Source organism: Candidozyma haemuli (assembly GCF_002926055.2).
Source record: "Candidozyma haemuli strain B11899 chromosome Unknown A_2014730914, whole genome shotgun sequence".
Classification (NCBI taxonomy): domain Eukaryota; kingdom Fungi; phylum Ascomycota; class Pichiomycetes; order Serinales; family Metschnikowiaceae; genus Candidozyma; species Candidozyma haemuli.
The window spans coordinates 121714-135009 of NW_020289906.1; the positions used below are offsets into that span (position 1 = coordinate 121714).

Consider the following 13296-nt stretch of genomic DNA (forward strand, 5'->3'; position numbering starts at 1 on the left):
GAGAAGAGGGCCCTGTTAGTGATAGTCCCGTAGATGATACAAAAATAAGCTTTCCACAACAAACACAACCTAGCGTCCCTTTTCTCTAGCCAGTTTCGAAAACATAACACAATGAAGAAGACCTTGCAAAAGAAACAAAAATTATTGAAAGGAAGATCGACTCGGCCAGAGGGAGGATGGAACTAAACACACAAGGAAAAAAAATTATCATGTGGCCAGTGTGCTTTTTGTATGAAATAACCTTCACAGGCCGAAGGCCGAAAATGAGTATGCTTGGTCTGCTTTTGACTGGTATGTGGCTGTTTCAACCTCGTGCGCCACACGCCTCACCTGATGGGGGATTTGCTGCCGAGGGCCATTCGGTAAGATCGTCCCTTTTCCTTTCAGATCCATTCTCCAAGGGTCCCTCGACTGTTGGGAAGCGTAAAGTTTGTTTGTGTTCATGCTAAGCATTTAATTTTTTTTTTTTTGGATTTGAATTTTTTCACACCACGAGCTCTTTTTTTCTTGTTTCATTCGCATAATTGCATTCATAGAGGCGAATGTGAAAAATTCAACCTACATCGATTTTTTTCGTAAACATGCATTGTCCATGTACTCAAAGTCGCTGCACCGATCCTAGTCCGCCTCGGGCTCTGCATTCGGTGTCGGAACTCTCTCTTCCTTGTTAGATAGACGAGATGGTGGATCCACCTATTCAACTTTTATAATATATCTGTTGCAATCAACTTACTGCTGCTTGCACTCTGGTGGGTTTTCCTTAGGACCAGTCTCATCGATACCTTCCTCCTCGTCATCTTCCTCGCTGTCTTCATCACTATCGAATTCCTCATCCTCCTCTTCGTCACCTTCAAGGTCTTCTGGGAATCCATAGTCCACAGCATCGCCAGTGAACCAGTCCACGGCACGTGGAATCAAACGGTCCTTGATCTCCTCACCCAACTGGTAGTCCAACTCCAATCTGGCCTCCAAGTCAGCTTCCTGTTCCTCGTCCTCATCGGCTTCTTCATCCTCCAGCTCCCCAGCCTTTGGTGGCTTAGGTGGGTCAAAGAAGTTAAAGAAAGACTCTGTGGGCGTCAACTTCTCAATAGTTCTCGTTTGCTTGGTGTTCTTGTTTCTTTGCTTTCTTCTTTCAATGTTGATGGTCACATTGTTCTCCTTGGACTTCCAGTTGATTTCGCATCCATCGGCATGGTCATACACAAAGTCTCCAGAGTATCCCAACTCGGCCTGGTAGTGGTACGTCTTCGTCAACACCTGGTTGCTGAAGAATGCGTTCTCGTTGAACTCAAAAATCAACTCAAAGCCCGGCGTCTCCAAGTACTCCATGCGAATATCCTTCAAGTTCTCCAATACATCGCTGTCTCTTTCAGTGATGGTCTCGCTGACAGTGGTCAAGTTCTCAAGAGCGGTCAACCAGAAGTTAGGAATACCCTTGGATTCGTCATCGTCTTCCTCGTCTTCTTCCTCTTCTTCTTCCTCATCTTCATCCTTCTCCTCAAGGGATTCACCAACCTCGACCTCATCGGCAGTTGGTTCCTGGACACCATTGATGATATCCTTTCTTCTCTCATACAATGGCTCGTACTTCTTGAAATACTTCTTTTCCAACTCCAACAAGTCTCTCTGAAACTCGGCTTCCAACTTCATTTGCTGCAGCTGGACTGCCTTCAAGCCCATCACACGCTTCTTAACCGCAGCAGGCAATGCATCAATGTACCCGCTTTGCTGGCCCACAAGAGAGCCCAATTTGCCCTGGATCATCGACAAAAGCGCTGGGTTGTTGGCCAACTGCTTGCTCAAGTTGTTTTCATCCTCTTCGCTAATAGTAGACACGGAAGGGGGCTGTTGTTTCAAGTATGAGTTTGCCACGCTGGAAGGCGTGTTTTGGGGCGTAGGTGCCTTTGATATGTCACCTTGTTTTCTAATACGATCCGACATTCCTGAGTAGGGTGTAGATTAACCTTTGACTTTAGGAAGAGCTTCGGTGTTGGTAGGATGTCGCCAAATCCAAAGAAGAAAATGGTGGATGGCGCACGTGTCACGTGCGCGCCTTTTCCCTATAGTATAGGCAGGTTTCTACAATTTGACTTTTTTTCTTTCTTTTTTAGGCTTTTTTCGTTTCCTTTCAAACGCGTTAAATTACCTTTCCCCATTGCGAACTACGCAACGGCTATATTCCCTAACTTTATTTCGTTGTCATCGTGCTTTAGATCTCAAATGAGGCTGAGGAGGCCATTGCGGTATGTTGGGGCGCTTCTTCGATATCGTCGTAATTTCCATCCAAATACTTTTCAATATCGGTCTTTCTTTGCTCCCACTCTTCAACCTGAGCCAATTTGGACTCGATCTCTTTAATCTCATTATCGATAGTCTTCAAGTTCTCTTCAGATGTCAAGTCGTGGAAGATCCACTTGTCTGGCTCACCCTTCTCGTTCTTGATCTCCAAGATGAAGTCGTGGTACTTCATCAAAAGTGGTCTGTGCGAGAGAGTGATGAAAGTGATCTTCTTTCTCTGCAACAACTCGAACAAATAGTCCTCGACATCTGTAGACACGGCGTTGGTAGACTCGTCCAAAACCACAAACTTAGGGTTCTTGAACAACACACGGGCAATGCTCATTCTCTGCTTCTCTCCTCCACTGAAGACATCCTTCCAGTCCTTCTTGACATTGAAGTTACCTTCTCTGGTCAACAAGTAGTCCAATTTAACCTCCCGCAAAATGTGGTACAAGTGGTCGTCGTTGTATCCCATCTCTAACATGTCGTCGTAAGACGATGGATAAATAATTTGATCTCTCAAGTTACCGTTAGTGAAGTAGGTCTTCTGTGGCAAGTAGAAGATCTCGTCATCGCTTGGCTTAGACATCAATCCGTAGTACAATGGCCACAAACCAGCCATGATACGAGCGATAGAAGTCTTACCGCAACCGTTGGATCCCAAAACCAAAAGGTTCTTGTTACCCAGAAGATGGATGTTCAAGTTGTCAATGAGCTTGGTGCCCTCGCTACCTTCCAGACCAGGAATAATCACTGGGAGGTGCTCAAAACGAATACCACCGCTGTAGTTGTGCTGAACAGTACCGTGAATATCAGCAATACCGTATCTGGAGCCAAAGGCAAACTTAGGCGAGTGAGCCTTGTGCAATTCGGTAAGCAATGAGAAGACTCTATCAGTGTAACCGGTAAGCTCGGAAATATCCTTGATGGAATACATCAATCTAGAACCAGCATCAGCCAACGACAACATCAATCTCTTGTTGATGATAAACTGTCTCATGTTCAGCTTGTCGTCAACCTTAGCCTTCTTTTCAGGAGCTGGAGCAGACTCACCTTCATCAATGTGCTGGGTAGCCTTTGGCCACAAGTCCTCCAAGAAGACTGGCAAACCGGCAAAGACATAACCCCAAGCAGACCAGGTGTACTTCAAGATGTAATCTTCAAGGATGGAATACCAGAAAGAAATGTTGATTTCCTTGGAGACGTGACCCATCAAGCCTTCAAAGGTTTCCTTCAACTTGGCCTTCTCAATAATGGAACCCTTGTAGAAACCAATCTCCTCAGAGTTCGTGATAAGGTTCAAGTGCTCGTTGTAGTAACGACCCTCCAACTGAGTTCTTTGGGCAGACAACTTACCAAACGAAGGGGTATATTGTTTCAAGAGGAAAGCTGTGGCAAAGTAGTTGGCAAAGATACCAACGATGGCACCAGTACCCAAGTTGTCTCTCAAGTAAACCGAGAAGAAGACCAAATCAATAAGCGGCTTACCCATACTGGAGAATAAGCCACAGATGGAGTCACAGAACTTGGTGATATCATTTGTGATGTATTGATCGATGTTCTCGATCTCAGCGTGGCTGAGAGACATCTTGTAGTAGGTCATGACCTTATCCAAGTACATGTCGTGGACGTATCTGATCAAGTTTGTTCTGAAACTCAAAGACAATCTGTTTGTCAAGTATTTGATGGCAGCATTAGTGTAAGAGGCCGGGAAGGCAATCAAGATCCAGTAGATCAAGTCACGGACAAACTTCTTGCCGTTGGCGCCAATCAAGTTCTTGACGATCTGACCGTCCAACTTGGTGATGATCAAAGACAACCACGTACGCAAAATCAAGAAGAAACACTGGGAAAGTAATAAATAGGTGTTCTTGGAATAGAATCTGGGGATAAGAATACGCCAGATGATGACGATCTGGTTCAAGAACTTCAGATTGAAAATGTTCTTCTGTTGCTTCAACCGCTGATCAATGTAGAAATTCTTGTAAGTGTACTTGTCGGCAGCATATCTATCCAAATTTGGCTTAGGAATGATGATTCTCGTGGACGAGTTCTTACCCTTGGGCACGAAAATCTCCCTGGCACCATTTTTCAAGATTGTCGACAGCTGGCGAATCAAACGGGGCCTATTCTGGGACCTCTTATACATGTACTCATTGTACTTGACAATCAACGACTTGATGGTGAAAAAAGCACCCACTCCGAACGTGGCAATGATGGTGCCAAAGAAAAGAACAACCGGTCTGCTCTGGTAATTGATGGTGACCTTGTTGTCCTTATAGACGAGCACAAACTCCCGAAGGATAAGAAGGAGTTTGCGCACGTCCTCCCGACTGTAACTTGTAAGACGAGATATGTGGACCATGTCAAAAAATACCTAGATAGAAAGAAGACGGTGTAGGTGTATCTGGAGTTGTTTGATGGTGAGTCCAAGCAAATGAGCTCTCCCCACAGTACCGTATGCCGAGGGTAGGTGGGGTGGTGTGTGCAAGTCTGGGCACGACCTGGGGTATGTATGGGGGTCACGTGGTGCCCTTATAACAAGCACAGACGAAGACTGAAGGAGGTAAGCGAAGAAAGGAGAGTTTCTTAGTGGAATTTGACTTCATAGGTTATTTTTGGCTGACTTTTGGTGGTTTTCCTGGTCTTACGCATGGACAGTGACTGCTTGTTGTTTACGAAAAATGGCTGCGAAAAACTGAAACAGGGTCCCTTGCGGCTGGCCAACCACAGCCTTCTATCCGATCCGTATTGCCCTCGATGTGAAGGAGGTGGTTTTGGTGGCTGGGATAGTTTAATTAGACTTTTAGTGGTAGTGTGGTGACGTAGAATGGGTATTTGGATGGGTGGATTAGGTAATGGAGGGGTGGAGGGACAGTAGGACTACAGTGGTGGGGCAAGTAATGGGCCGAAGACAATAAGGTGGTGAGTAGATAAAGGGAGACATATTGATGGAGGGAAGAAGGGAAGAAGGAGGGAGGAGGGAGGAGGAAATAGGGATGATAAAGATGAGGTAAACTAGGGAAGGTATCGGTGTTGGTTCGAAGGTATGGGAAAGACAAGGGTAGAAAGAACTGGTATGGTAAACTGGTCACTGTAAAAACAAACGTCGTACAAGCAATGAACAGCTTGTAAGTAGTTGGTCAATTTGCTAGAAATTGAAAAGCTCCTTATCAGCTTCCTCAAGTTTCAAACAACATGATACCATCGGATCTTCCTTGAGTATATCATAAGAAGCCACATACGTCTGCAGCGTTGCTACCTTCTTCAACAAACAAACTAAAGCGTCCTTATCGGAAAGATCGTAAAGAAAGCCTAAACCAACCTCCATTCATCACCGTCCTTCACTGATCACCATTGATGCTTGTGGTTATGGACCTCTGGCGTGGTAATGGCTGCAAACCTTGTATCGTAAAGCCTAAAATGAATGCATTATTGGAGATTAACCACTAAAGCAGCCAAACCAAAGCATTTCCTAAGCTTTATAAAATCTCTTCCATCAAAACCAAAAAACAAGGAAATCAACACTTATTTCGGTCGTTGGTTGGCACGGAAAATGGAGGACGGAAAAGGGTGGAATTTCCTGAGCAACATTCTTGACTCAACAGCACACCTCCTTCCCCCCAGCAACCATATCCAACACAAACACGTATACTCTGTTTTCCAAGAACCTAAGCGGTGTTTCCAAAATTTGTTTTGACGCTTAGAAGTTAAATTTTTTTTTGACTTTTGCCATAGGGCTTTTCTCACCAGATAAGCGATAGTGCTTGAAATTTTTATTGGCGCCGAGGGCCGTCAAAGCGCCGTTTCTTACAAGCGCCGTTTACTTAAACCATACGTTTAACGATAAATAGACCAGGCAAGAAGCCAGAAATATAACATACGTAGTATCTAAAAAAACAGAGGATATCTCGACCTTATCTGAAAATAATGGCCACACTCTCGGGCTTATTCGTCTAGGTATGACCAAGTCCGATAAAGGTCTGCGACACATTTCTTGTACTAAGCAGATCTCTGCCCGCCCGGTCATTAGACTATCCTTGGAAAGTTAGCCTAATTGCCAAATCCCAAATCCCAAATCTCCATCTCCAAATCCACCCAACAGTGGCCCATGAGAGTCAACTCCAATTCCTTCTCGTTCCCTGCTGCCTGCTTGGGTCTCTCGACGTGCGAACCTCCCCAAACGTCAAACTGCCACTTGTGGCTAATCTCTGACATGGTAGGCCCGATAACACATTTGCATAACCTGGCCGGCTTCTTTTTCCCTTTTTTTCTTGTCGTCTGTGGAACTTTATTTCCGCAAGAAATAACATATACGACTACCCAGTGCCCTCTGTCTAGGTGAAGATCCTTCACTCACAGCCTGCGAACAATGTCTTCGCTTAGCACGGAAAAGTCAACTTACCAGAACCTTGCTTATCCAACAAAGACACCCCGGAGGCGGCGGCAAATACCTGCTTCTCCCCTCTCTTCAGATAAGAGTCTGAGTCGAAAACCAGTCAATCTGAGGACCAGTCAGAGGGAAGGTCAGGGTAGAATATTATTATTATTTTTTTCGCAGCCATTCTTCTGCCTCTACCCCACGAAGTTCCGCGTACCGGAACACACACGCACTCCCTCAGAAGGCCGTTTAGTCAAATCACCTCGCCGTGCGAAAATGGCTCGCCGTGGGAATTCCGCCTTTTTCCATTTCCATCTCGAAAACATCGTCCCACCTCTCTTTTAATACAGGTATGCTTGGTTTTTTATTTTTCACAAGGATCACGGAGCTAACACGGACCGAGTATCAGAATCCTTGGAATTGTAATTCCTTATACGAAATAGACTTTGCGTTTGTCTAGGTTGTTTCACGCCTGGTCCATGCCTTGTAGGACGGGTTTCCGTATGCGGATGAGTTTTTCGCAGCCAAAGAACAATACCAAAGTCTAACTGTCCCCCTCCATTCCTCCCTCCATCAATGTCTCAATGTCCCTATGTAGCTGTCACTGTCAAACATAGATAGACGTTTAGTGGCTACGACATACATTGGCTGTGTCGTTGATCGTTATCACCACGGCAAAATGACACTTTCGCACTGTGATAAGAGATAATACCGAGTAGCATATGGACTTCTGAAACCAACCAAGTAATACTCTTCCTTCCTTTCTCTTTCCTTGGTTCCTTGGTTCCTTGGTTCCTTTCCTCCAGGGCTGAGTGGCGTACTTTTTTCGAATTCCACACATCCTGCCTGTTTTGGTCCTCTCCGCAAATCGGGGTACGGTGGGCTTTTTCCACTGGACTATTTTGAAAAATATCTGCGAGCCTGCCCCACTAAAATTTCTGACTCTACCGTCACAGCGGCTATTTCGCCAATCTCTTCCTGTCTCTCGGTTCCACATTGCATCATCATCGTCCTCTTATCAGCTGCTCCAGTTCCATCTATAAAATGATTCCTCTTCGCCCTTGGTCTCTGGTGGTTTTAATTTTTTTCTTTCCATATCTCCTCCACCAAATAAATCATGGGTAGTGACGAGAAACTGAAGACCTCTGTGTCTATCGCTCCTGCTGCTGATGTCGAAAGCCAGAAGAACGAAATCACCACCATCGTTTCTCCAAACACTGGCAAGCCTATCCATTTGACCGCCACTGGTGACGATGCTATGGATTATGTCATGTCTCACGATGGTGAAAAGGTGGAGATCGACCCGGAAACTGACAAGAAGTTGGTCCGCAAAATCGACTTGTACCTCTTGCCGCTCATTTGTCTTTTGTACTCGGTCCAGTTTATGGATAAAATGTCCAACTCTTATGCTGCCGTCATGGGCTTGAGAGAGGATTTAAATATGGTCGGTGACATGTACGCGTGGACTGGTTCTGCGTTTTACATTGGTTACTTGGCTTTCGAATTCCCTTGTGCATACACTTTGCAGAGGTTCCCTGTCATCACCACCGTGTCGGTTTATATTGTCGTCTGGGGTGTTATGTTGATGTTGCATGCTGTTCCCAACTACGCCGGTTTCGTGGCTTTGAGAACGCTTCTCGGTGCTTTTGAATCTTCTGTCACTCCTGCTTTCGTCATTGTCACTTCTCAGTGGTACAGAAAAGATGAGGTCTTCTTGAGAACCGCCTTGTGGTTCTCCTTTAACGGTCTTGGTCTTATCATTGGTTCGGGTGCTATCGCTTACAACCTTCACGCCAACATGGACAGTTATGCTATGGATGCATGGAAGTTGATTTTCATTATTACCGGTGCCATCACCATCGCCTTGGGTATTGTTATTTTCTTCCACATTCCAAACAAGCCAACTGAAGCTTGGTTCCTTACTGACAAGGAGAAGAGTCTTGTGGTTGAAAGAATCAGAGTTAACCAACAAGGTTTCGGTAACAAGCACTTCAAGAAGTACCAGCTCATCGAGGCTCTTACTGATGTCAAGACGTGGCTTTACTTCTTCCTTGCCATGGCTAACAACATTCCTAACGGTGGTCTTACCAACTTCGGTTCTATCTTGCTTAATGAAGATTTCGGTTACGATGTCGGTAAAACACTTCAGATGCAAATGATTCCGGGCGCCGTTGAAATCGTTGGCTGTATTGGCTTTGCATACTTGTACAAATACTACCCTAACAGATTGTTCTGGGCCACAACTACATCTGTCATTGTCATTATGGCTCTTTGTTTGTTGGCATTCGTGGAAAACAAGCAGGCCCAATTGGCAGGCTACTGTTTATTCTATTTGTGTCCCCTTGTGATGATTTGCGGTTTGTCGTCCTGTGCTTCCAACGTGGCTGGCCACACTAAAAAGGTTACCGTCAACGCTATCTTCTTGATCGGATACTGTGTTGGTAACTTGATCGGTCCACAGACTTTCATCGACAGCCAAGCTCCAGGCTATAGTGGTGCCAAGATCGCCATGGTGGTTTCTGGTTGCGCCGCCACAGTCATTATGATCATCATCTGGATCCTCATGGCTCGTGAAAACAAGAGAAGAGATGCTCGTGCCGATGACTACCTAGAGTTCGAGCACATTGAGAACCACGAGTTTGCCGACTTGACCGATATGGAGAACCCATTGTTCAGGTACACCATTTAAAAAGTATATATGTATAGGAGTTTTAACGCAAATTATGATATTCTCATCGATTCAATTTGAAATTGTAGCTTTTACTTGCGCTTCATGTTGGCTGTAACACAGCTTCTGAAGGCTTCAAATTCCTTCTTGCAAGTATCCTTGTTCATATTGTTGTACGTTGCGAGAACGCAGTTTCCATAAGCTGTTCCAAGCTCAGCACATTGAGCGCTTGCTTTCATAAGTCTGGCAGCTGGACGAGTTTTGGTCATGGTGTGGAAAAGAAAGTAGTTGAAGATGGAATAGATCCACTTGCTTCATCGCGTTTCGTGCACACCACTTAGGTTAGGGAAGGTAGAAGTCAGAATGACAAGAAGGGAAATAATAGTGGTTTTTATTATTCGGTTAAACTTTTAGGTAATAATATTATTGAGCTAAAATGCCCTTATTTTGTTATGTCTTTTTCGGTTTGTGGAGAGTTACTACTGATGACTTTGTTGTTTTTCGCAGCCATTACAGAATACATGGTACTAACCCTGTCAACACAGTTCTAGCCTGTATTTCTCTAAAATGTCTAATAAATATTATGTGAACTTTCTCTCGACAGCGTACACGAGCTTCATGGACTGTTCCATGAACATCAATGTCAAGATAGAGTGAGGACCCACTCTGAAAAGCTGAGCCCAGAACCCTTTGTATAACGCTGTGATGCCTTCTATCTTGATAGTCTTTGCAAAACAGTCAATAGGGCCCTTATAAAGATCACCCTTCTGGTTATATAGTCTAGTCAACACCACATCCCATGGGTTCATCACTATAGCTACACCCAAACCGGCCATAGAGGATGCAACAAAGTGCAAACCAATCGTACCGTCCGCCAAAATGTTATGACTCAAAAGGTAATTCTTTGTCAAGTTGTATACTGGCAACTGGGCAGCCGAGCCAGCACCAGTACGCAAAACTGCAGCGTCAGTTCCTCTGAAAAGACCTTTAACACCTTCGTTACTGAAAATCTGCTTGAGACCGTCAGCAAGGCCTTTATAGTGAGTCTGTTCGCCAACACTGACCTTAAGAGAAGCGCTGGCTTTATTGAAAGACTGCATTCTTGTCTTGATAAGGAAGAACGGGTTGGCAAGCACAGCACCAGCGGAACCAGAAATGAAACCAGCGAAAACGTTCACCAAAAGGTTCTGTGGAACATCACTATACTGGTCCCCCTTCAATGCGCTAGGGTTGAAGAACTTGGTCAAGTAAAACCTACTTGGTTCATAGAGTCCAATACGACATCCATTAAGCCCAAGTTGGTAGACGTAACCACACAAGAGTCCCTGCTGCAAGCCACGCAACCCCTCATTCTTGTAAATAACAACCAGTGCCTGTAAAGGGTTCTTGTATACTTTTGGAGCGTTCAGCTTGCTGGTAAGCTCACCTTGGAGCTGCATTCTTGTTTTGATCAACTCGATAGGATTAGTGAACGTAACGGCACCGCAAGCAGCGATGCCGCCGGCGATGAAGCCTCCTAGCGTCGAGACTTCCTGAGCTATGGACTTTTTTGGCGGCTGCCTTTGGCTCATGAAGCTGGTTGGTTGATAAAGAGAAGCTAGTATGAGTCGTCGCGGATGTGAAAAATTTCAGAGGCCGAGTCACAACCGACATTACATGGTCGACACAACAACATGATGTTTACGGTGGCTACTTGGAGAATACGGGGTAGCTGGGTACTAAAAGACCAGTTTTGGGGTTTTTTTAATTAAGCTTTTCTGTGGAAGTTTATAAGGGTCTGGCCCATGTTAGAGCATACTGCGACTGATAAGGTGGATAAGAGAGAGTAGTCATTGAAGATAATAAGTAAGGGAAGCCAGAAGATACCCACAAGCATGGATGTTTGATCTGTTTCTATTGATTTGTTGACTTTACAATCTATGTTTGTAGTGGTGGATCTGATTTGAATGGTGGTGACGGGCCGGTATCGGTCTGCCTAATCGCACGTGAGAACACCACGAAGAAGCCGGTACTAATTTGACCCAAGGGTATACAACTGCAAACAAAAGGGTATGATTTAATGACTCAGTCTTCTGTTGTTGATTTATGGGGTTCATTTGAAAATACCTTTCGTTAGGTTTTGTTCTCCAGAGGCTCGACCTAGGTAATTGGGGAGTGAGCACCTTGGGGATAGTACATTCCAATCAACCCGCCTCAACCATACTATCCAGAAGTTTGTTAATTTTCGCCTTTTTAGCCCATTTTGAAAGCTAAATATGTCCCCAGCTGGGGTAAGCTAGTTAGGCAACAGAACATAGGCCATACGGCTGTGTGCATAATATGTGTTCCTTAGAAATATGAATTTCGAGGTGCTTCCCCTTTCATTCAATTAAACGTTTCCCACCTCCTTGATAACCCATATCAGGCATATTTGTACCTATTTATGGGTTTCTTCTCGGTAACGTTAAGAGCACCAAAGCTGGAGTGGCTGCAAAACGGCTGCACGAGGGGCAGATTCTGTGTGGTTCCTGCAGGAGCACATGAGTGTCAACCAGGATTCCAACACCAATTGCCAAAGTGAAACAAGGTTTCCGAGGGTTAAATAGGCCAGAATGAACGGCAGAGCCATACTTGTTCATTTGGTGTTCCTTAAAAATTATTTCTCTCCGTTTAAACTCCGATTCGCCACCGTTTTCTCGGCTACTACCCTGACAGCGACATACATGGCGTCAACGAGAAGCGTCTATTCATAACCTCGTACACATGGACAAAAAGAACAAGATTTGCTGGAAAGAAGATCGAATCTCTTGTCTTTCGAACAATAACGTCCGGTTTATATATGATTGCTCTAGAATCCGGGGAAGGCCCCACTACGGCTACCTGCACAACTAAGCCAGCTCGAGTAAACCCCGAATGGCAAACCCAGGGGTGCGATATAAAAGTAGCCAAGTCTGCTCTTTTTATTAACTTATCTGTTCAATTGACTACCTAACGACTATGGGATATCCAAAAGAAATCAAACCTTCCATCAAGAAGGTGGCGCACAATGTGGTTACCTTGGCCTCGCCATTCAGCATGGTGAACGTCGCTAACATTGGTGCCAGGATGGCTATATTCAAATATGGTAACGAGCTTATTTTCTGGTCGCCAATTCCATATGGTCCTTACATTGAGGATGCCATTGACCTCTTGACTCGGAGAAGAGACAATCTTTCTGTGACCCACCTTTTTGTTGTCAACAGGGAGCACAATGTGGTTGCAAAATCTTACTTGGAGAGGTACCCAGACATTAAGATTGTTGGTGGAGAGGGCGCCTTGGGTAAGGACTGCCCAGTTCATTATGAATTCAAGGCTGAAGATGGCAATAAGGTGATCAAAGGTGAAGAAGCCAGGGCTAAGTTCCATGCTTCAGGCGAATTCTGGAGTAACCTCGAATTCGTCTACATGTCAAAACATGTGAACAAAGAATTGGTGATCTATGAGAAGAATCTCCACATGCTTTTTGAAGGTGATCTTCTTATGGATATCGGGCGCCCCGACAATGAGGGAAACTACGAAAGCTACTCACCATCAACGGGCTATGCACACCAGTTCAACCCATTCACTGGCGTCTCTTGGATGATTGGACAGATCAAGGCTGGTGGCTGGTTCGGATGGATTGCTCATTTCGTCTTTTCCAGAACGTGGAGCGCTGAAGGTGCAGCAACAGTTAAGCTCATCTACGAGGCATGGGACTTTGACACCATTGTCCAGTGTCATGGAAACCTTATCACTGGCATTGCCAAGGATACCTACGCCGAAATTTACCCTTGGTTGAAGAAGCAGCAGTAATTGGGAAGTCCAAGCAGCTTGTCTACATCAAGGAACAGGAAAGAAACAACGGTTTAGGAACAAAAGGCCGAGAACAAGTTGAGGGAGAAAAAGGTTAGGAGTAGTAGTTTATTTTTTTATTGGGAGTTAGGAGTGGTGGTTTTTCTTTTTATTGGGA

At 44.9% G+C, this 13296-nt stretch overlaps 5 protein-coding genes across 5 annotated transcripts; 2 read left to right on the forward strand and 3 right to left on the reverse strand. All coding sequences in view use genetic code 12, as the record gives it.

Moving 5' to 3' along the window:
• Positions 1-729: 729 nt before the first annotated feature.
• Positions 730-1941, reverse strand: NAP1 (histone chaperone; the record flags this gene model as incomplete). Its single annotated transcript, XM_025483808.1, has 1 exon — positions 730-1941. The coding sequence occupies one exon, from the start codon at positions 1939-1941 to the stop codon at positions 730-732; it is 1212 nt and encodes a 403-aa protein (XP_025342023.1).
• Positions 1942-2209: 268 nt separating this feature from the next.
• Positions 2210-4645, reverse strand: PXA1 (ATP-binding cassette long-chain fatty acid transporter; the record flags this gene model as incomplete). Its single annotated transcript, XM_025483809.1, has 1 exon — positions 2210-4645. One exon carries the CDS (start codon positions 4643-4645, stop codon positions 2210-2212), a length of 2436 nt encoding a protein of 811 aa, XP_025342024.1.
• Positions 4646-7778: 3133 nt separating this feature from the next.
• Positions 7779-9350, forward strand: CXQ85_000050 (allantoate permease family MFS transporter; the record flags this gene model as incomplete). Its single annotated transcript, XM_025483810.1, has 1 exon — positions 7779-9350. The coding sequence occupies one exon, from the start codon at positions 7779-7781 to the stop codon at positions 9348-9350; it is 1572 nt and encodes a 523-aa protein (XP_025342025.1).
• Positions 9351-9421: 71 nt separating this feature from the next.
• Positions 9422-10900, reverse strand: OAC1 (Oac1p; the record flags this gene model as incomplete). Its single annotated transcript, XM_025483811.1, has 2 exons — positions 9422-9641; positions 9921-10900. The coding sequence occupies 2 exons, from the start codon at positions 10898-10900 to the stop codon at positions 9422-9424; spliced, it is 1200 nt and encodes a 399-aa protein (XP_025342026.1).
• Positions 10901-12305: 1405 nt separating this feature from the next.
• Positions 12306-13139, forward strand: CXQ85_000052 (uncharacterized protein; the record flags this gene model as incomplete). Its single annotated transcript, XM_025483812.1, has 1 exon — positions 12306-13139. The coding sequence occupies one exon, from the start codon at positions 12306-12308 to the stop codon at positions 13137-13139; it is 834 nt and encodes a 277-aa protein (XP_025342027.1).
• Between the last annotated feature and the right edge of the window lie 157 nt (positions 13140-13296).